The sequence below is a fragment of the Diabrotica undecimpunctata genome, chromosome 1 (genome assembly GCF_040954645.1).
Source record: "Diabrotica undecimpunctata isolate CICGRU chromosome 1, icDiaUnde3, whole genome shotgun sequence".
NCBI classification, from domain to species: Eukaryota; Metazoa; Arthropoda; class Insecta; order Coleoptera; family Chrysomelidae; genus Diabrotica; species Diabrotica undecimpunctata.
In genome coordinates this window covers 169,293,759-169,317,116 of record NC_092803.1, presented here as the reverse complement: position 1 = coordinate 169,317,116, position 23,358 = coordinate 169,293,759, and the positions used below count along the sequence as shown (strand labels likewise).

At 34.6% G+C, this 23,358-nt stretch overlaps 1 protein-coding gene across 1 annotated transcript in view; it reads right to left on the bottom strand.

Moving 5' to 3' along the window:
- Positions 1-6,249: 6,249 nt before the first annotated feature.
- RanBPM (Ran-binding protein M) overlaps positions 6,250-23,358 on the bottom strand; it is a 68,414-nt gene continuing 51,305 nt past the window's right edge. Inside the window, exons 8-10 of the mRNA XM_072520510.1 lie at positions 21,303-21,442; positions 21,137-21,248; positions 6,250-19,861 (exon numbers count right to left, since the gene is read on the bottom strand). Coding sequence (XP_072376611.1) covers positions 19,728-19,861; positions 21,137-21,248; positions 21,303-21,442 — 386 coding nt within the window. The 3' untranslated portion in view covers positions 6,250-19,727. The remainder of the gene's footprint in view (positions 19,862-21,136; positions 21,249-21,302; positions 21,443-23,358) is intronic.

The window sequence follows — 23,358 nt, the reverse complement described above, 5'->3', positions numbered from 1 at the left end:
TTTGAAACAGAAATCTATGCAAATACGCAGTTTGTAGAAAACAGGTAATTTGATATTTGACCGTTGGCGTATGTTAGTACGAATTAACTTCTTGATGTTAGTGTGCAGACTTTGTTTACAAATTTTGTGAGAAGCGAGTATTAGGTAGTAAATATTTTATAGTATGCAGGATTGTTTAACAACTATATTACGTTGTATGTATTAAAAAAATTGCCAAGTTTAATTTTTAACTGAATTATGACTTAGGTCACACTTACTTCGTTTACATTGCCTACTGGGGTAAATGTGACCACGTACCAAAACTATCTTTTAATTTTTAATTCTAGATTGAAAATGGTGAGAAACTATAAACGGCAGTCGGATAAAGCAACCAAATATACCCAAGATGATTTAAATTACGCAGTGTCAGTGGTCGTATTTTCTAATTCAATCGAATTTTTTCGAATACGAGTTAACTCGAATGAAAAATTTCGTATACGAATTTGAATCTGTATTTTTGAACGTCCTTCGAAATTTTATACGTATACTAAAAGAATTTGCACCGGCAACACTGCAAATTCGAACAACCAAAACTTAAATAATAAAAAAAGAAGAATAATTGGCAGTTTTACTTAACCTAGTTTATGGTGAATTTGTTATCAAGAAGTAAAAAAGGGCATGACATATGGTGGTTCAGTGTCGGCCGAACAAAAAAAGCCATTCTATCAACTCCATTGTGAGGGGCCTTGTTAATCTGTACAATTTTTGAAATTGTACATCCGAATAGTCCTCTAGATGGTTAAGAATGGGTTGGTAAACTTGCCTCTTCGTTCCGCTAATATTATCGCCTCGGCAAGGGCGTTAACTATTTCTTTCTATTAAAAAATTATTTAAACCACCCATTAAAAACAAAGTTCAATGTAAAAATATGGTAGGTATTAATGTAAATTTTATTGTATTGTTCAATCTAAAACAACGATTAAAAACTATCAGCTGAAATTTTATCTGACGTACACGGGCCCAGTGACAACTGAAATGACAAAAATTACTTTGATCGTATACTAGCATCGAAATTCGTATGGTTTATACCCATTCGTGTCGTCGTATACGAAAAATTTCGTATACGCACTATTCGAAAATATAAAAAACTGGATTTCGAGCGAATTTCTTGTAATTTCGTATGCGGAATATGCTCGAACGAATTCGAAAATACGACCCCAGAGATAAAAAGAGGAATTTGTTCGATATACCGGGCTCATAAATTGTATAATATTCCTAAAACAACATTATTCTACCATGTGACTGGTGCTCGAGGAGTTAAAAGCAAATCGCAAGAGATTGCTCCAGCGATTCCACTCCAAGATGAGTGATAACACTCCTGGGCTTGAGTGGTTCGGGAGTTTTAAAAGACGTCACCAACTTAGCATAAAAAACCCCAAGCTGTGGAGTACTCAAGAAAAAAATGACAGATCCTTTCATCATCCAAGAATATTTTGATATTCTCAAAAAAACTTTAGTTCAGCTAAAATTAGAGGACAAGCCGCAACTAGTGTGGAATATGGACGAAATATTCATTTCTCACTACCCCAAAAAAACTAAAGTCGTGGGAGCTAAAGGTAAACCAAGTTCCAGAACTACTTCCGGTCCAGGAAAAGAAAACACCACGGTTCTTTCAGCAGTGTCTGCATCAGGGACGAAGGCACCACCAGTGATCGTATTAAAGGGAAAAACTATTTGGGATTCCTGGCTACCAGATAACAAGAACTCATTTCCGGGAACTGCTTATGCAGCCAGCCCTAATGGATGGATAGAGAGTGACGTATTTTTTAATTATTTAAAAAAAAACGTTTATTCCCGCATTAGGAGAAAATAGGCCGGTACTGTTGATATATGACGGTCATAGTACCCATATTAGTATTGAAATAGTTGAATTAGCACGACAGAATGTCATAATGTCACAATCATCAAACTTCCTCCTCATACCAGCCACCTTCTACAGCCTTTGGATTTAGCCGTATTTAAGTCTCTAAAAGACGCTTGGTATTAACAACTCGTAACCTGGCAGAGACATAATACTTGCCTTAAAATTCCAAAAAAAAAAGAGTTTTCTCTGACGATATCGTTTGCTCCCGTTTATCAAAAACGGGTTTAGAAAAGCTGGTATATATTAATTTAACCGTCATGTCATCATCCTGCAACCTCTTCTGTCCACTGCTGGACATAGGTCTCTTCCATTTTTCGCCACTCTTCACAGTTCTGTGCTTCTTGTTGCCATTTCTTGGATATTCAAGGCGCCATTCTTCTCTTGGGCGCCATTCAATTAGTTTTCTGGTCCATCTTGTGTCTTTCAGTCTCGCTATGTGACCTGCCCAATTCCATTTCAGCTTGGCTATACGTTCGACGACATCACTGATACCTGTTCTTTTCCTTAAGTCTTGATTCCTTATTTTGTCTTTTTTTGTCACGCCGAGAATTGATCTTTCCATGCGCCTTTGTGCCACTCGCATTTTTAGTGCTGTTGTTTTTGTGAGCGTGAGAGTTTCTGCTCCGTATGTCATAATAGGAAGAACGCATTGGTCAAATGTTTTCCGTTTCATAGCTATCGGGATGTTGCTCTTAAAGATGTCTCTTAGTGAACCATACGCCGCCCAAGCAAGGGTTATTCGTCGTTGAAATTCGCAGGTCTGGTTGTCCTTGCCTATTCTGATTTCATGACCAAGATCATTTCTCCATCTATTTTTATTCCTCTATTTTCCCACTTTAGCATTTTAAAGGCGTATTCGAGGACGGTTATAAATAATTTAGGTGAGAGAGTATCGCCCTGTCTCACACCTCGCTTGATATGAATTTCTCTGGTGGTATCATGTAGTTTTACACGCATTGTGGCGTTTTGGTATAATGTTTGTACTAGCTTTGTGAGCCGGTAATCTATTCTACTATTGTTCAGAGCAGTTATAATGCTGTCTAATTCCACAGTGTCGAAGGCTTTGTGGAAGTCTACGAAGATAAGTACCAGTGGTCTGTTATATTCTAGAGACTTTTCTATTAAGGTTTTTACTGTTTGCTGGTGATCGTTTGTTCCGAATTTTGAGCGGAAGCCAGCTTGTTGGGCTTTTAGAAATCTAACTTTTTCTCTAGTCTTGTCGTAACTATTCGGGTAAACATTTTATGGATGTGGTTCAATAGGCTGATTGGCCTATAGTTTTCTAGGTGCGCCTTGTCTCCTTTCTTGTGTAGTAATATTGTTACTGCATTGTTCCATGTTTTTGGTATGCAACAATCTGTTAGACAAAGGTTAAACAACATTTTTATTTGGTTGAGAAGGGCCTATCCGCCTATCTTTATAGCTTCTATTACGACTCCATTTTCTCCTGGCGCTTTGTTGTTTTTCATCTTTTTCATTGCGTCCTGGATTTCGCTAAGTGTGATCTCTGTTTAACTATTCTTTCTCCGCTTTCCCACAGTCCGCCGAAATGTGGAGAATATGGAGGTATAAAAGACCATGAAATATTATCCTTTAGCAAGGATTCTCTTATAGCGGGAGTGTGCTGCTCTAAAAATTCTCCTAACGCTTTTAACTCCAAACTACCTGCTATAAAATTGGTTCCATTATCCATCTTTTGAGGCTTGCCTCTTCGCACAATAAATCTTTTAAAGGCCATCAGAAATGATTCCTTAGACAGTTCCGTAACTAATTCTAAAATTATGGCCTTCGTACAAAAACAAATGAAAATGCACATGTGCACGCTATTAACGCTTACGCTCAAGATTTAAAAACCTATATTTTGCTTGTCGAAATGAATCACTGAGTGAACTTATCGGTTCCTTGAATGGCGACACTATGAATTGGCCATTCGCGTCGCGTTCTACCGTATCCTCGAAATGTTTTTGCCGTGCAATTTATTCGCCCGAGAGTGCAGATTTTTCATTGAAAACCTCTTGAAGTTCCTAGAACTTACTTAGCTGTTCAGTAACTTCGATAGTGTTCGTAACATTACACTTAATTATTGGCTTTTCTGATGCGTTGTTTTGGCTGGTATACGGCCCTGCTATGATCCAGCCGAACATTGTTTCTTGCATGAATGGTTTATTTTTATCTAAACTAGTTCTGTTTGCACCAAGTATTTGCCAAAATAGATCACTTCCTATCAACAATTCGATTTTTTGTGGTTTATGAAAATGACTATCCGCAAATTTTAAATGTTTAGGTATCTGCAAATCGCTAAAGTTTATTTGAGATGCCGGTACGCACCCCGTAATTTCTGGTATTACGAAACAATTTAAAGTTGTATGAAAACTTACATCGCTACGAGACTGTATATTTATTTCGCATTTGTATCGAACGAGAGATGCAATATTATTTATGCCCATGACTGATATGTTCGCGCTTGTCTTTTTTACTCTAAGTTTATCGCATAAATTTTCGGTTATGAATGAGCTTTGTGAACCGCAATCTAATAAAGCTTTTACCATGTACGCCTTGTCTTGGCCGTCAAAAATGTTACCTAATACTGTGGACAGTATAGTTTGATCTGTAGCGCATTTTTTGCATGTTGACTGTCTACACCGTTTATAGAAATGTCCAGGTTTAAGACAATTCGTGCAAAGATTGACCTTTCTTACTTTATCAAACCTGTCTCTAAATGAAAGTTTTAAAAATTCGCCGCATTGATAAATGGTGTGTTCCCTTTTGCAAATCGGGCAACACTGTATTATCCGCTTTGTTTAAGGCTCTCTGTGCTGAGTATACACCTCGAATGTTTTGTGAATATTTCGAATAATATAAATAAACTCTAATGTTCGTATTACCTGCGCCACACCGCTCCGTAATGAACTTCGTAAATAATGGAAACGCCTTATATTGTCTAAAGTGCTCATTTCTGTTAACCAAAGATTCAAAAAGATTTGCAAAATCTAATCAATTATTATAATTACCATCAAATTTTGGTAACTCGATAAGTTTAAGCTCAATACAATGCCCTGTATATGAATTCTTAGAGCGCTCACTAACTTTATCGCCCTCTATACACGCTACCTGTTGATTATCGTGAATGATCTTTCGCGCTACCGCTGATTGTGAATACTATTTGTTGTACAATTTTACTGAACTTCGTCGAATTCGCCCTGTAAATGTTCTATATTATTTACCATTTCTATAGCCTGTAAAACTTCTAAATCTGAAACCGTTTCCCCGCTAGTTATTTTATCATTTAACGCCTTTTCAAACGAATATACACTGTTTTCACACAAGAATTTGATGATTCAGCTACGAATGGACCATGAATGTAACTTGATTTGCACTTCGAATGTCCGCTGGTAAATAGTCAAACTCCGTGTGAAAAAAGACTTTATTTGAAATTAACACAATACATAAATATATGATCGCTCATAAGTATTATGTTCGCTGGCTATCCGGCGGCCTCGATTCTCGTATCTTGTGTTGTCGCCTGGAGATTCTTGTAGTGACTTTATCTTCACATATGACATATATCTGCATAGACTGTTGCGTTGCCGCATCGAAAAAAATGCATGAAATAAACTTAAAATAGATAATGGCGTGAACACAGTTGATTAGGTGGTAGTAGTGTACGTTTGACCAAAATATGAGACCATCGAACTTATCATTCAAAAGTTATGATGAATAGAAATGTCACAAAAGGTACAAATCACCCTGTATATTATTAACCAATGGACGCAGGTACTTTTTAATGGTCGTTCAATGGGCGTCGTATGTACAGTTCCTCATGACTCATCCAATATATGTCTTAGGTAAGGTAAATAAAGGCAAAGGAAGCTTGGTAGTGTTGTGTAATATATTGTGTAGGTATATTTATTACCTCATGCTGTGTAGTTCTTATTTATCTCCACCTTCAACTGACTGAACTCTCTCACAAGTTACACTTGTGAACGTCCTTTATATATAAAGAAATAAAAAATACAATACATTATTAGTATTTTATTGAATAAATCATAACATATGTATATAACTTATTTACAAATATACCATGCTAAAAAAATGGTAGATCTATGTCAAATAATAATTACACTACATTAATTTATAAATGATTTGTTAAGAACGCCCAAATTAAAAACAAAATTGTACATGAACTTGATTTTATATTTGCTATTCAACTTAGTACAACTCAATTATTAAAAGTTGGTCTCGGAAACAGAAAACAATTTCCTAATTATTATATTATAGAAGTATATAATATAATAACCAGTGCAGTGTACTAACAACACAAAGAGTTCATTTTATGTAAAAATATAACATACTGTAACTACTTTGTATTGTATTAAAACAAAATGTAAATCTTAATAAATAAAAAATAGTGTGCTAAAACTCTACAGGAAAATCCCGAAAATACCGTTGGAATCTATTAAACATTTCGAGGAGTGTGTGTCTCATAATAGTGAGACCAATTGTCATTTAGCAGGAATTTACTTAACCAAGCATGTCCACATGAGATAGTAGGAATTATTCTGCATGTTTAAAACCAAGATAATATTGTGTTCTTAACTTCTACTATTGCCTTTTCAAGTTTCTAGTAAAAATTCTGAATCGTCTTTTTCACTTTTCTACAGACTTCATTACTTCTTTCTTTATTCCTTTTTTTATCATTTCAGGTAATAAACAGGATCTGTTATTTCATCTGTTTTAAACAACCACCGAATCGCGGAAGATGATGGAGTAGAGGAGATCTGATTAAATAACATAAAACGAATATTCCAAACGCTGCAAAGGAATCTCTCGGCGAAAAGACGGTAAATAGGAATAAGAAATTTTACAATAAAATTCCAAGGTTCTGTCAGGAAACAGAAAAATGCAACGGGAAGAAAAAAAACATATCTGAAATACACGACTAATAAGACACCACATTGATATGACACATAGGCTTGAATATCTAAAGACAACCACTGGGAACGCTTTTCAAAAGATCTGGAACATCATTTCTACCGACTACAACAGGAAATGTGGAGATTTATAATAGGACAGAGACAAGAAAATAATAGATTACTTGAAAAAGACTGTACTCAGAACAGTGTATGCAACTCCTGGTACAAAAGTGCTACGATCAGAGACAAGATGTATTAATTTTTTTATCGACTACCAAAAGGCTTTCGATAATGTACGCCATCGTCTTTATGTCCATTCTACATGGCACAGGTGTCGACGAAAAAGACATTCGGATTATGAAATCCCTCTATTAGAACCACACGACCGAACAAAACAAATACATCATTATCCAAGGAGCATGTACAAATACATTACCAATTCTTTTCAACATATATGGTGAATAAGTATTTCAAATTGCTTTAGAAAACATTCGGAAAGGAATATAGCTTGAAGATTAACATCGAAAAGACTAAATTTATCATTAACAGGTAGCAAACCAAGCAAGTACACTTTCTCATAGACGATCAACAAATTAAAAGAGTTGATAAATATAAGTACCTTGGATCCCCTCTACCCAGCAAGTGGGGAAATTAAAATAAGAGTAGGAATGGCCAAGCTGGTTTTTGTTAAATTCAAGAAATACCTCATTCGGTCAGAGACGCCTTTAAATCTTAGACTTCGTGTGATTAAGTGTTATGTGGCGCCAATATTAGGCGTTATGGTGCAGAGACATGGTCAATAAAAATAAAATCAATAAAAAAATGGAATTGAAGCATGCGAAACAGTGTTAAAACCGTGACCATTGCATATAACATGCAGATGAAAATATGTGGCATGTAACAGATGAACAGTTTCGGAAAAGTAAAGGTTAACATTGTCTTTTCCAAAACCTTTAGAACAACATATGATGTAAGACAAGACTGTATTGTACCACCCCTATTACAGGAGGATGTTATTGTACCACGCTCTTACAAAGGTGGAGGTGGAGAGGCGGAGTCGCTATGAAAAAGGTTTTACAAGGGTGGAGGTAGAGAGGCAGAATAACGATAAGAACAAAAGAATCACAAACCTTAGATATGCAGACGATACCCTAATATTAGCCTGTTAGAATATGAACTGGTTAAAATAATGAACAAGTTGGACACCTTCTGCAGGTAATACGGTCTTACGCTGAATAAAAAGAAGAGTTCAATCTTGATAATAGATCGCCATCCATCTAACACCAAAAGGAATGCTGATATCGAAGTGCAAGGTCACAGCATTGCAATCATTGAGGGTAAAATTAATGGCAAACCAGCAGGAGGAATGTCTCCCACACGCTGGGCAGGGATATAACTCACAGGAATTATTGGCCATGATTTACACGGAGTTTTTCTAGTGGTCCAAGACATAGAAGTAGGGAGAACCGCGATAAAAGCGATGGAGACATGATGTCACTATACTCTTTCAGGAGTCCACAGACAAGATGAGATCACGTTTGATTAAATGAGGAATGAAAAAATGAAATCTGGAAACACAGCCTATCTTCAAAATGTAGATATGTAAATATAGATCTGTTTCACAAGGAAACAATAACAGTGAAACTGACTTGGACCTAAGTTACCCATAATCTCTAAAATTTAACTGACAACTATAAATTTATTAGTTGGGAGCATCTTCAAATAAATTACGGAAATGTTTTATTATATTGTCTCTATCCATACGCTAAATGCTGTGAAGATGTATGATCTATTCAAATAATTGCGTATCTTTACTTATTACCTTATTTTGTTCATTTCTCTCTTTCTCTCTATCTCTCTCTCCAATGGCGCTGCTACAGCCCAAATCGAGCCTTGGCCTCCTCCAAACTATGCATCCAACCTTGCCGGTCCTGCGCTGATCTTCTCCAGGCTTTTACGTCTAGCAAATTTTGCACGTCTGCTGCCATTTTACCCTCTCACCTTTTCCGTGGCCTTCCTTTTGGTCTTGAGCCCTGAATTTAACTCTCTAGGGCTCTTTTCGGCAATTTTTCGGTCTCCATTCTCACTACATTACCAGCCCATTGAAGTCTCTGAAGTTTAACGAATTCTGAGATCGGTGTCTCTTTGAACAGTTGGTAGAGTTCATGATTGAACTTGGATCTCCTTACTCCGTGTTCGTTAATAGGTTCAAATAACTTGCTCTGATAATAGTTTTGTAGACTGCGATTTTCGATTTCTAATGGTGTTTTTGGAGCAGACCACATGGGCGAGCGAAAAATAAGCTTTGTTTCCCTTTACTATTCTTCTTTGTTTCATTTACTTATATTAAATTCTTTCTACCATTGTTGACTTGCACTTTACTCATATTGTCTCATTTGTACTCCTAATATTATTATTTATTGCTCTTAATATTACCCCAAATTTTGTTGGTTAAAAATAAAATCATAAAAATGCTAAAAACGTAATACTTATTTATCTTTAGATGTAGTAACAAAATACATAGAAACCAAATTATTTCACCAATATCTGTTTAAGAGACCGTTAATGTACAAAGTTAAATAACAAATATCAAATGTTAACACCTAACTTCCTCTCTCTGGTGAGATTTATCACAATGTTCAAACCATTGGGATCACAAGAGGCAATTCAAAAACGTACTTACAACCGCAAACAAAATACAGAGCGAATCAAAACTAAGTTACTCAACTGTATAGACGTTGATAAATATAATGCGTGGGAAGTTAGATTGACGATAAACATATATGTCTTGAATGGTTACACAAAGTAAACGTATGTTTAATTCAAAAACGGAACAGTTGTTTTAAAATTAAACAATTTCTAATTTAAATTCTGCTAAACCTGTGAATTTCTCTTCTTATTTTATAGTAAATTATTACTGTCTGATTTAGCACATTAAACCTTCGTGCTATCATTTGCTGAAATGCTAAATCAAGGTATATTGTAGATACACAATTTATTTACAGACCTTTTTGTATGATATTCGTTATTCTGTACACTTAACTAATAATATAATACGCTCCTATTAGGAAGAACTAACGCAGATTTAATAATACATAATAATTTGTAAGATATTAGCTGTAGTGAATCCTGAAAAAGTTTTTAAGGCCAACTGGGACGAGATGAATTTTTGGTATACTAAATAAACTTTCTGTCTCAGAATGTTCAGAATCAGGACTGGAAAACTACAAGAACTAGATCCCAATCAACTTTATAAATGGATTGACGGTATAACATGACCAAGCCATAGACTCGGAAGATGGTGGTGAGAGTGATGCGGAGGATGCAGGAATATACAATATAACAAATGGTACATGCACACGCTCCAATGAGGATGCTCCTGCATGTAAATATAAATTTATTGGTAGTAGACATACCTACTTACTGATGTTAATTTTTTTAGCTTCAGCCAATGGTAACTCTGAAAGTATTCTTTTGTCTGATACGCCACCACCTAGTTATGAGTTTGAGGAAGCTACAGCATTTGAATCTGATGATACTTTGACGGATCCGACTTATCAATATTCAAGTAAAAAATATGTCACTTTTATGACTCTTTCCTTACATATAAAAAGGAAGCTTCAGATCCTCTCTTGTTTTCAAAAAGTGTATTTTCTGAACGAAGAGGGGGTACTACTACACTTTTTAGTCAAAATATGTTGCAGCACATTGTAGAACAGTCTAATTTATATGCCCAGCAGCATGGGATAAGACTAAGTTTAAACGTTCAGGAGTTCACTATACTTTTTGGGAGCTCGTCATAATGGGATTTCATTCCTTACCACCAAATGGAGGTTATTTAATATAACCTGCACATTGCGACTTAAGTATATATCAGGAGATATTGGGGGACCCCGTTCTGGGCATGCCTGTAAACTGAATGGTCCAAAGGTGTAGCTTTGATAAACATTTTAATATTATAGAACCAAAGAGGGAAGGCTGAGAGACGGTTTCGACTTTCGGAAAACTCGAGTTGTAATACAAAACTCCCAAAGCCGACAAAGGTACAAGGGCTGGTATATACAGCACAAGAGCAAGGACAGAAATCCAGTTAAGCTTGAGAACATCTTCTTGTAGTGCCTACCAATTCGGATGTTGACGGACCATCATGACAATCTGTATTTTGCACACTGCTGCTCTGAAAACATTTGTGGTTGTTGTGTTGAACTACGTACGTAGATTTTTCAGCTAGGAAATCCTTCGTCTTCCTGGTTCTCGTTTTCCTTCTACTTTTCCTCGTAGAACTAATTACAGTAATCCATTTCTTTCACTGTTCCTCATGATGTGACGATTTTGGCTATGTTAACAACTCTTTTCCTTTTTGCATTCGGCAAATTCGTTATTGTTAATTCGAATTCCGGCATCAACATCCTCTACTTCTTCTAGAGAGATTTCCTCAGAGTATATTTTGAACAGCAGGGGTGATAGTATACATCACTGTCGGATCTCACGTTTGATTGTGATATCATCTGATTCTCCTACCTCTGTACGGGTAGGGGATTGCTAATAATTCTTAGATCACAGGTGTTTATTCCAATATTTGTTAATATCTCCATCAGCTTGTCGTGCTTTACTGTGTCGAACGCTTTATGGTTATCAATGAAGCATGAATAAATATCGCAATTCAGATATCTACATCGTTGAAATAGTACTCGTATGCTCTCTCTCTCGTACCCACTGCGTTCCGAAAACTAAACTGTGTACGGCTGATTTTTTCTTCGCATAGTCTCGTTTTGGGTTCCCCTCCCAGTTTGGAAGTCGGAATAAACTGACACTAGATTGTGTCCCAGATATGTCCCATAGGGCATAAAGGCTAGGTAGGCGATGAGAAGACTAGAGTGCGCCATTAGTTGGCACAGAGCCTTGTTTGGAGTTGCGAACACAAATATAGCAGCAATTGATAAATTAAATTCCCAATTTTTTGGAATGGTGGAGAAATGCACTAGGATAGAGACAGGCTAAATAGTTGATTAAGGCACTATTACCGTCTAGAATGCTAAAAAATGACACATTTTCAACAATGTCGATGAAGCGTGTCACGTGTAAGTGTGTTAGTCCGAAAACCGCCCTAGAATCTGTATGAGATGAAACAAGAATGTACTCTCATTCAGTCGGAAATAAAGATTCGCGACGTTGATTCTTCTTAAATGGCGATTACTGTACTATGTTTTTCTCTAAAATCGAAATGAAATTCATGTATAAGCTCATTTTAATTATTGTTTTACTCGTTGTTGCAAGAATGTCTTGGCTTTGAAATTATTTAGAGCTTAGTAGATTTGATTCCTTATCATTTGGTAGCACTAAGATACTTTCTAACATAAGTAAATGTTAGACAAATTGCCATTTGTTAAAAAACAACACCTAATTGGAAAATTGTGTTTGGTATAATCTTATATCCGAGAAAGGACATTATATCATCAGTTCAAATGTAACTAAGTTCTGGTTCACTCTGTACGAAAATAAAAACCTTTTAATGCATATAAGCAAATTTCATTGAGATTAAAATAAATTCTGAACAATGGAGCAGTAAAATTACAATTAACAATTACAATTATCATGATTTTAAGTTTATAAAAATTAAGTATAATATAATAAAATAGATTTTTTCCATCATGAATCTCTTCTACACTAAAGAATTAATCCCAGTAGTGACTGCAAAATCGTAGATGTGTAAAAGTTTTTTACTTACTACAAATATTTTCGATTTTACAAATTATGTAATTTGGCAAAGAGAATCAATACTGATTTAGTATTGTTTCGTAATTATTTTTGACGGAAGAACTATAATTTTACCGTTTTATAATTTTAATTAACGTTAAATTGGAGTGAGGCAAGGTTGCATGCTTTGATCACTACAGGGATGTACAAGATAGGATCAGTTTTATTACAGAACTAGCTTTAAATAACAGAGTCTGTTGTGTGAGCCAGCTCACGATAATAACGAGAAAATAGGAATTGAATAAGATCATTATTAAAACCAAATTTTACTCGTTTATTGTTTGTGACTAGTGCAAAGGGCAGTATGAGATAGGCATATTTTAGTATTAGTACTTTCAGTATGAATATTATCAAATTTTCAAGTGAAATAGCTAATAAGTCTTAGATATGGTTTATGGCGCAGACAATAGGATAACTCTGATAATAATAGCAGTGAGGTACCAAAAATATCCAAGTACATAGTCAATTTATTTCAAATAGGTCAATATAATTATTAAACAATTTATATTTAATTTTTATTAAAGAGAACAATAGTATGGAAATATGACTTTTTGAAATAGGACTTTACACTAATACCTTTCATTTCAGTGTGTATAATTTTATGAAATAAATTGTGAAACCGAATATAACAAAACAAATCAAATGCGAAATGCATCAAATTGTTTTGTCAGGACTTTTATATTTGAAGTACAACTGAAGTTAATGATTGAACTTCGAAAAATTAACAAGATCTAATGTTATAGGTCAAAACAATTGTTTTTTCATACAACCAGTTGTTTTTTATTACGTAAATAAATAATCAGGTTTAGTTGGTATAAAAACCAAACGATTTTGCATTCACTTATCTGTCTATAGTAATAGAATCTTTTACAGTAATTTCTAATCTCTCTTTATTTTTTTCATTCCATCTACATCCGATATAATGTAAGCCGCTATATTAACATAACAATCTTAAATCTTTATTTGGTAAGTGCAACTCCACTATATTTATCAAATCTTCACGAAACCACCATCAAGATATAAATTCCAAAATTTTAAATGAGAGCAATGATCTTTCGTTAGGTCCTCACTATATAACAATCTACAAAATATAACAGACACAACGGTTATACATATAAATGGGCGATAATATTAACTGTTACAGAAGTTTATGGATATAAATAGTAGCTCGTCCAACATGCAAGTTAAATGCGTTATCAAAATACGATCGAATTTATCTAGCTATATAGTTTATGAGTAAATGAGTTTTTTAGTTTCCACGGAACTGCAAACAAAAATTTCTGGTTTCATAATTTTCTCCACATAACTTTTAATACTGCATCCGAATATGTCGTCAGTTTTTCCGACTCTGTTGTAGTTTTAGTTGCACTAATATTACTGACGAACAGACAATGCGACGACAATATACTCGGACGTCCAAGAACAGTTCTAAGACGTTCTAATCATGCGCAGTAAATAAATGTGAACACACATCTCTTAACATTCAAGTATCTAAACGGTCTCTCACGCCATAAGCCTTCACAAATACAATAGTGATGACTCCACTAAATAACAAAAATTAGTTCCACCAAACATCGAAATTCACACCTCTAAACTTTCCCAAAACGAAAGCCGACCCCGTACGTTGCCCGTCTTAGCCGTTTTGTTACCGAGGAGGAAATAAAAAAAAAACTTTTCCAGGACGAATGAACATCCGGTAAGCCGGTAATGTTTGATAACATTTTCTTTCTTTCTGAATGAAACATCTATCTCGGACATGTGATGAGAGGCGAAATATACAACATCTTGAGACTCATAATTCAAGGAAAAATAGAGGGTAGGAGAAGCGTAGGAAGAAGACGCGTTTCCTGGTTGAAGAACCTGAGAGAGTGGTTGGTTGTAGCTCAAGGCAATTGTTCAGAGCAGCTGCCTCGAAGGTCAGAATAGCCATGATGATTGCCAACCTTCGTCGCGGAGATGGCACTTAAAGAAGAAGAAACATCTATAGCTGTTTTCATGTACAAATACGATCATTAAGATTCTAGATTTTCTTTTACAATGTCTGGTGTAATTTCGGCTTTCACTTATTTTTATTATATAAAGAGGAATTTTCCGCATGGACTATAAATTAGTGTTTTCTGTAAAATCTTTACACACAACTTTTCACAGAAAGTATTTTTTTCTGATTATTCTTAGGCATTCACTGAGAGCGATTAGCCTATATTACACTACTGTAACGAGAGGGAAATCAGTTTAAAAATTACAATAAACGCACAATGTTTAATTAAATTTTAATCTGTTTCTATAAAGTAGGCCACCCTATAAATAAAATTTTAATTTTTTAGCAGCTTCCGAACTACGTATTATTATAAAGAGAACTTTTGCTAATAGGAGCTTATTCGATCGTCAGAATTTTGTCATGTATGTCGTTTGTATGTATACAGATAGTATAAAGTGAAAAATCATTGCTCTCTATATCCTATACCAAGTGACAAACAATCCTAGACTCTACACTAAAATACCTATCGAAAAGAACGAAGTCATCTCAAAAGCCAATAATTCATTCTAATACTAATATTTCATAGGGCATATTATTTAATCTTTTCGTATATTTGAGTATATATACTCTACTATAAATAAATTAATTTAAAAAAAATGTCTAATCAATTGTAGTTAATAAATAATACACTTTCTTTGATATTAATAATGGTGTAAGACATTGAGACGCGCTGGAGAGCCTTATCTTTAATATTGCCTTGGAAAAGGCAGTCAGGCAGATAAATGTTAGATTGAACGGGACTATCTTCAATAGATCGACAAAAATTCTGGCATTCGCTGATGATATCGTTATAGTGGGCAGAAGTATGATGACGAGACGAAATAATTAATACCTAACGAGATCCAAGACATATTTTTAATGTTCCATAGAGTTAACTCCGTCTATATTGAAAGCGGGGTGAATTGAGTAGTTCTACAACCGGCATATCCGGTCCCAAGCCCAGATAAAAGATGAGGGATCGCGGACAAACATTTTTGTTAAAAAACCTAGATTCAACTATTAACCGAATATTAACACCCTGTGGGAGGCCCTTGTCTAGGGTTACTAAGAGAAGTTAAAAAATAGAAAATTTCAAAACATCAAGGCTGACTACTGGCCGAGGTGCCAGAATCGTAATAATTATTAAAAAATATTTTTTCTATCGATAGCTAGTCTTAACTTAAAAATAAATATAAATATGTCAAATATATAAACGAATATTTCAAAACTTTTTGATAAACAAATGCTAGTATAATCATATAACATCGTGATAATATACCTTTAACACCGCCAGTGCCACTGAGGGGCCTAGTAGGATAGATATAGTAGTATATATTAGAGCGCAAAATTAACTGGACATTTTAAATGCGGTTTCTTTAGAAAATCCGTACAATTCCCTATACAGTATAACTTCACCTGTAGGTATATAAAAGAAAACAAATGTTCCTTATTTCATCATACCACTTCGGTTTTTTTTTTATTAATGTTTTGTGGTACCTTGATTTCAATTGTTCCATAGTGCTGGTTAATTCTTCGTCATTTGACGTTTCATAGATGATCGAGAGGTTTTTTATGAGAAGCCACTTCCGTAGCAGTGTTTTAATGTATAAACTAATGATACCTGAAGAAGCAGCTCAGTACTGCTCTTTGTCAAGGACACAGCATTCGATATTTTATCGACAAGCTACGTACACTTAGAAGTACAGGGTTTGATGCAATTATGACGTATCAGGAAAACAAGTTCCTATCGGAGGTGGCCTGGACAGGGAAAGTAACGTTCAACTAACGCTATTGAAGATCACTTCTTCGATGCTCAATTCTACGAACACTTACTGCTGTAACTCTGGCTATAATACGGACAGCTGTTCTCGGATACTGTGCTAACAAGGATGAGGGAAAGATATCATATCCCATTTCATTTGACACTGGTCCTCTCCTATATACAGAAATTGGAAACTGCGATAATTAATATAAATTGGGATATGGATCAATAGCGACGAATTCTCTTAACGGATGAATCCCGTTTCACGAGATGTTCATCTAATCATTGACAACGTGTGTTTAGACGTCCTAGAGCGATATAACTAGAATTTAATTTCTCCTAGTATATGAGAGGAAATTTCGCTGGAAGTTTGTAAGGCTCATAACTCATCAATACCTCCCATGTTGTTGACATTCGGATACTGGTGTGGCTACCTTAAATTTTACATCGGATTTACATTTCACACATGTATTGGGATAACTTAAACAGAAGGATTAGTCCACACAATGGTATAGTCGGAAGACGAGTTGCTATACCAATAGCCGCATATAGCGCAGGATAAGATTGTAGCTATGATATAAAGTATGTCTTCAATGTTAAGCCTGTTATACGAGCTTGTGGAAGAACTACCGATTTATACGAAACGAAAGTAATACTTTTTCCAACTATATATTATGAGTGAATTAAATACCACGCAGTCTAGATCAGCAGAAGAATGTCTTCGCATGTTTTATACATTATGAGAAGGCATTCGATACCGTAAAGCAAGAAAAACTTATAAGTCGTTTCAAACAAATTAGGTTAGATGGTAAAGGCATAAGAATTATTAAGAACTTGTATTGTAACCAGTCAGCTCACATAAAAGTCGGAAATATGAAAACATCGGATATTCAAATTCTCAAAGGAGTCAGACAGAGGTGTATACTGTCGCCACTCCTGTTAAATTTATATTCTAAATCCATTTTCCAAGAGGCGTTAGAACATATAGAAATAGGAATAAAGATGAATGAAAAACCTATTAATAATATCCGATATGCTAACGACGCGGTCCTTCTGGCCAATGATGAGAAAGAGTTACTGTTCCTAATAAATAAAGTCAATAACATAAGTCAAACTTGAGTATTAAAATCAATATAAAGACAAGAAAATCCATTGTTATCAGTAAACGTGGTATGGACAGAGTACAGACAGTAAATCAGGACATAGACTAAAGAGATTTAATTGCTTTAATTATAACATAAATTACAGTTTGACAAACAATCATATCAATAGTTTTCTCCTATCTATTTTTGTTCCCTAACTCTCAATTTTCGATGTGCAATAAAGCTGATGACCCACCAGACAACAGCATAGCATAATTGAGCGTTTTAGTATGCACCTATGTAACTACATTCCTTGTACCGGCATGTAAGTACAATTTATATACTCTTTCAAACTATGCATACATAATATTGGCATAATTTATAATATACCTACTAGAAACCTAATACACAATTACAATACACAGTTACAATTTGTAAGTTTGGCATTCAAGGAACCTTTCCGAAGACCTGACGATGAACAGCTAAGTTTAGTGTTCACCGGTCGTCCATGGTACAATAAATTTATTTAAAGTCTTATATTTATTTCTTTAACCTTGTAGCAAATATGAATTTTTCGACATAAGGTTACATGCGAAACAAACATTAAATAGCCGCATATACATCGGGATTTGGTACAGGGAGATATTTTTTCTGTAGACAACTCTAAGAAGAACTATGCGGTTTCTCTATGAGATTATTATTAATATTTTTAACCTGTATTTGGTGAACCTTTAGAAAGAGATCTAGAGAAATTCTAGATCCAGACATAGAGATACATAGCAGGATTAAGCAAGCCAGAACAGCATTTACTCATATAAGAACCTTGCTAAGCAAGAGCAGCCTGCACTTAACGCTTCGATATTGCTTTGTAAAAAGTTACATTTACTCCATACTGCTATATGGTGTAGAAACCTGGACCATAAAGAACAATGTGATGAACCGATTGGAGGCCTTTGAAATGTGGGTATTTAGAAGACTACTTAAAATTCCCTGGACAGATCACACAACAAATGTCAAAGTATTAAATCTAATGGGCAGAGAACGAGAATTGCTGCCAATAATAAAAAGAAAAACTGCTTATCTGGGTCATATATTTCGAAATTCCAAGTACCAGTTCTTAAAGCTTATTATGGAAGGGAAGATAGAAGGAAAACGTGGCATCGGAAGAAAGAAATACTCATGGCTTAAAAACATAAGGGTTTGGACAAACCTCGATGCCCATGCACTCTTTAGAGCCACACACACTTTAGAGAGGAGTATGCCAGAATTGTCGCCAACATCCAATAATTGGATAGGGCACCATAAGAAGAAGATATGAGATCATGCATCCTGTCATAGATAGACTAAAATCGCTCAGACCTCCCTCCTCCTCAGTCCTTGAACTATTGTCAAGGCGTGGTGACACTCTTAAATATTGTTGGCTTGCTGTCTCCATTGGCTATGACCCGTACTAGGTGGACTGCTTCATGTAGGCACTCTGTTCTTCTGGCTATGTGGTCGAAATAATCTAAGTATGCTCGGTTTACTTTTTTTAATAGCCTGTGTTTTATATTAAACTCTTCCAGAATTGATAGGTTGAATATTTGGTTTATCCAGGATACGCGTGGATTTCTCTCTTTAGGTCCATTTCGAGGGCTTCGATCTATTTCCAAACGACCTAATCTAAACTAAAACAATGACTATCGCGCTCAATAATATTACTGAATGGATTGTATGCTTGTCACAGAAACACTATAGTACTAAAATTATATTATATCAACCTAATAGAACTTAAATAATAATCAACTACCAATATACATTTTCAGGTACTGTATTTCACAAAAAATATTAGGTTTTCTTATTCTGTTTGATTCGAGCTGGGAACGCTGCCACAATAAAAACTTAAACAATAATTAACTCAATTATCTGGTCTGTTTCGGACCAGAAATCAGTAACGGTGCATTTACAATTTTATCGTTTTGGTTATATAATTTTTTGTATCGAATTTGTTATTGAAATGTTTCTAAAAGCTTTTTTGTTAATTATCACGTGACGTTTTTAATGGCTTTTGAGAGAACATAATTCATTCTTTTCCACCGGTCTACCGCCTTTTCCATTTGAGAAATATACACACTGACATTTAAAAATTCACAAAATTAAAAAGAACTTGGAGTAAGTACCTGTTCCTCTTGCGGCAAGCGAACTTACAATAGCGATTGAGTTCGCCGATTCTGGACCATGCTTGTGGAATAGAGAACGGCAGTTAGTGCGTCACCTGCATCTGCGGGGTAAGGTGGGGGTGCAAAAACAACGATCACTGATCGAGTATGTCGATGAGGGATGCGAAGGCACACGAACCGAGACCCGACGACGACATCAGCCGTACAAGTTCTTGGGCATGTGCCATCGCGACCTCTAGAGGAGGTTTTCTTGGTTTACTATTTGATTCTGTAAAAGAAAAGAATAATTTAGTAAATACACAAACAATATTTCATTTTTCTAATTATAAAGTGATACCTTTTCAAGTCCTTCTAGTTCGCCAAATATTCTCGGAACTTTTTAATAATCAAGGCCCTTGAAATTATATATAAATAAAGTAGGTTAATTTTTCAATTAGGAATGGGGTATTATAGGTAAGAACTATAGAGATGGCACTTGAGATGTGGTTATATCGCTTAGAATACTTAAGATTTCGTGAACTGACCGAGTCACAAATGGTCGTCAAAAGAATGAAGAAGAATCTAGAGGTACTGACCACCATCAAATCTCGAAAGCTATAGTACTTCGGATACATTATACAAAATAAATCCATATACGCCCTCCTACAAGCCATCCTGCAAGGAAAAATATTTGGAAAGAGAGGTCCAGGAAGAAGAATATTCTGGTTAAAGAACCTCAGAACCTAATTCAACACAACATCTGTGCAGCTTTTCCGCGCTGCTGCAAACAAGATAAAGATGATGATCATCAAGTTCATGATGATTGTAATGATGATTTTCGGCAAAATTTAACTTGTTCGTATGATTTTTAGAGGTTCAGTGGCATTTTCGTCTTTGACGACTGGAGTAATAATACAATGCGCAAAAATTAGCAAGAACCTTGGAACAGTTCAACATCCAAGCTCCATAAGATCCAACACAATATTGAAAGTACACGATATTGAAGGTAAAGATTGGACATATTAGAATGAGCCTTGACAGAATAATCCTCCAATGTGTTCTAAATGTAATGATATACTTTCTATGAGGAATATAATTGTGCATTGTCCAGTGTACGAATCTTACAGAGAACACCACCCTCTACGGTTTGACACAGCATCCCTGTCTAAGCCCATTGGTTATTGCAAATCTGTTGTGAGGAAGTTTTCGATTTTTACTCGTGACTGTGAGCCTGTATATAGATTTTTAACGCGTTGGTGAAGTCGAGATCTAAGGAATTTTGTGAATTCGGCCAACAGACACTTATTAATATACTAAACTTCTTGAAATACAATCAATTGTATTACAAGATTTAATTGTTTACGCAAATCGTATGTAATCAATGTAATGGTTTGCAATTTGTTATTTTTTAGTTAGTACCTACTGTATGTTTATAATTACTTGTATAAATTGTTATTACTTATTGTAAATGTATTAATAATCCAATTTGTTGAGACACGACATCTAAATAATAATAAAAATTAGGAGTTCGATGCAAAATTAAAAAAAAATTAAATAAACTTACCTAAAATTGCAGAATTTAAAGATGCACATACTGATTCCCTCTGTGTGGGTTCTAATTGCCATCCAACGGGACTAGCCCAAGGATTTGAATATGCTAATAAACTAAATGCGTCCTAAAACAGAGCGACTGTAACACAATACTCAAATCAAAATGGTTTTTAACTTACTTCCAGCATTTTTTCGTTGATATTATTACTACTTTTATCGATTTTTAACCTCTGACTCATACTGTATAATTCTCTGCCAAATTCTAATATCCTTTCTACAGATTGTTTTGTATTACTTTTACGACACGGTACGTCTACATCTAAAAATAATATAAAGACTATTAAACCAAGTAAGGAAAAAAAACCTTGCGACTCGTTATCGGTTAAAAGTTTTGTAGTGCAAAAAATCCCAATACTAATCCTTAGAACAGGTCTGAACCTCATATAAAATGTATGTACACGGCACCAAACATCAGCTACTTGAAACTCTTGACGACTATGCGTTAGATATCGTAGTCGTGGATAGAAAATCTAGGTAGTGTAACCGCCTAGCGTTGGTTTAAGGCAACAGTTAATATCTCAGAAATGAAATATGCGAGAAAAAACATTTCAAGAAGTTTTTTTATTACTTACAAACAGTACATTAATAATATTGCATAAAAAATATAAAATCAATAATTTATTATTCTCGGCGCTAATGGATTAATGAACGAATTATTAGCATGGACATATAATATGTGGGGCCACAAAATTACTATACGTATTAGGCATATATTCACCAATGGACGATTCAAATGACACTGAAATGGAAGAATTTTACGAAAATTTGACACTCATATTAAATAAAATGGGAAACAAAAAATAGTTAGTATTTATTGGTGAATTTAATCGCCGAGTTGGACAGAAATAAAAAAATTAGATAGTAGGACAATTTGGTGAACATATCACTAATGACAATGGAGCGAAGCTTATTGTTTGTAAAACTTAGAGATTTTAAATTAAATGGATTTTTAAGGGAAAAATATTCATAAATTCACTTGGACACATCCCAATAGAAAATTAAAATCGATTATTGATTATACGAGTATAGTTGTTAAACGTTAACATGTCATCCTGAAAAGTAATATAGACACTCTTAATAATATCCGCAGTATTTTGCTCACTTAAATTTAACAATAAAAAGAAAATGAATATGAAAACTATATACATATATGCATGGACATTCGTAAGCGTCGGAGACTTTAATGCCACTATGAGGTCTCTGATTGACAGACACGAAAGTGTCTGATGCTCACTATTACTAACAAGAGCCTAAACTCAATAGCAACAGGTGAACCTACAAACTAGCCATTAGATCCTAAAAAAATTCCAGGTACTAGAGAAACACTAGATGCAACAATCGAACTAAATGTTTCTCTTAAATTGCAACTATGAATAAAAATACATATAAAAAAGAAACCCCAATTAAAGTTAGAGAAAAATCGCAGAAAAAAGGAGACTTTGAAAAAATAGGAACATTCAGAAATGCAATAATAAAAGAAACTATAATAAAGCCAGATCAGAACTTACAATCGTTACACACGCTTAAACGAAATAATAAAAACATACCTGGAAATTCTAACACCTACAGAACCAACAGATTATTCTTTGGCGTGGAAGCAGCCTCCGCTACAAATATCCCCGCTAAGAGAGTACTCCGGACTCTGGGCTAGAAATAATAGGAAAAAGGCAAATGCATTTGCGCAATATTTAAAAAAGACTTTTAAACCCTACGATTAGGTACTACTAGAACAAGACAACAAAATACAAAGATTTCTCGAAACATCTGACCAGATGCACCTGCCAAGAAAACTTACTTGTAAAGAAATCTGTTATGTAATTGAATCAAAATCAATCTAGAAATGCACCATAGACAATGATCATGCCATTCATTAACGCATATTGAGTTTTTTATACATAAAAAGGTTATTCCTTTTAAGGATCATAAAATAGTGGGCCGCGTAAATCCAGGTATTAAGTAAAACTAGTAAAGGTATTTCCAAACAAATACCTATGAAAGGTATTTTTTATGTACATAAATATTTTGCTTTTAATATTTTTATTACTCCATTATAATATGACCTTACAGTATATTATTTTATCATAATATGATCTTATTTAATCGTATATTCTAATTACTTATTTCACTTTAAAGCTAGTTTAAGCTAGGGTATGGAAAGAATATTATGAGAAAAAA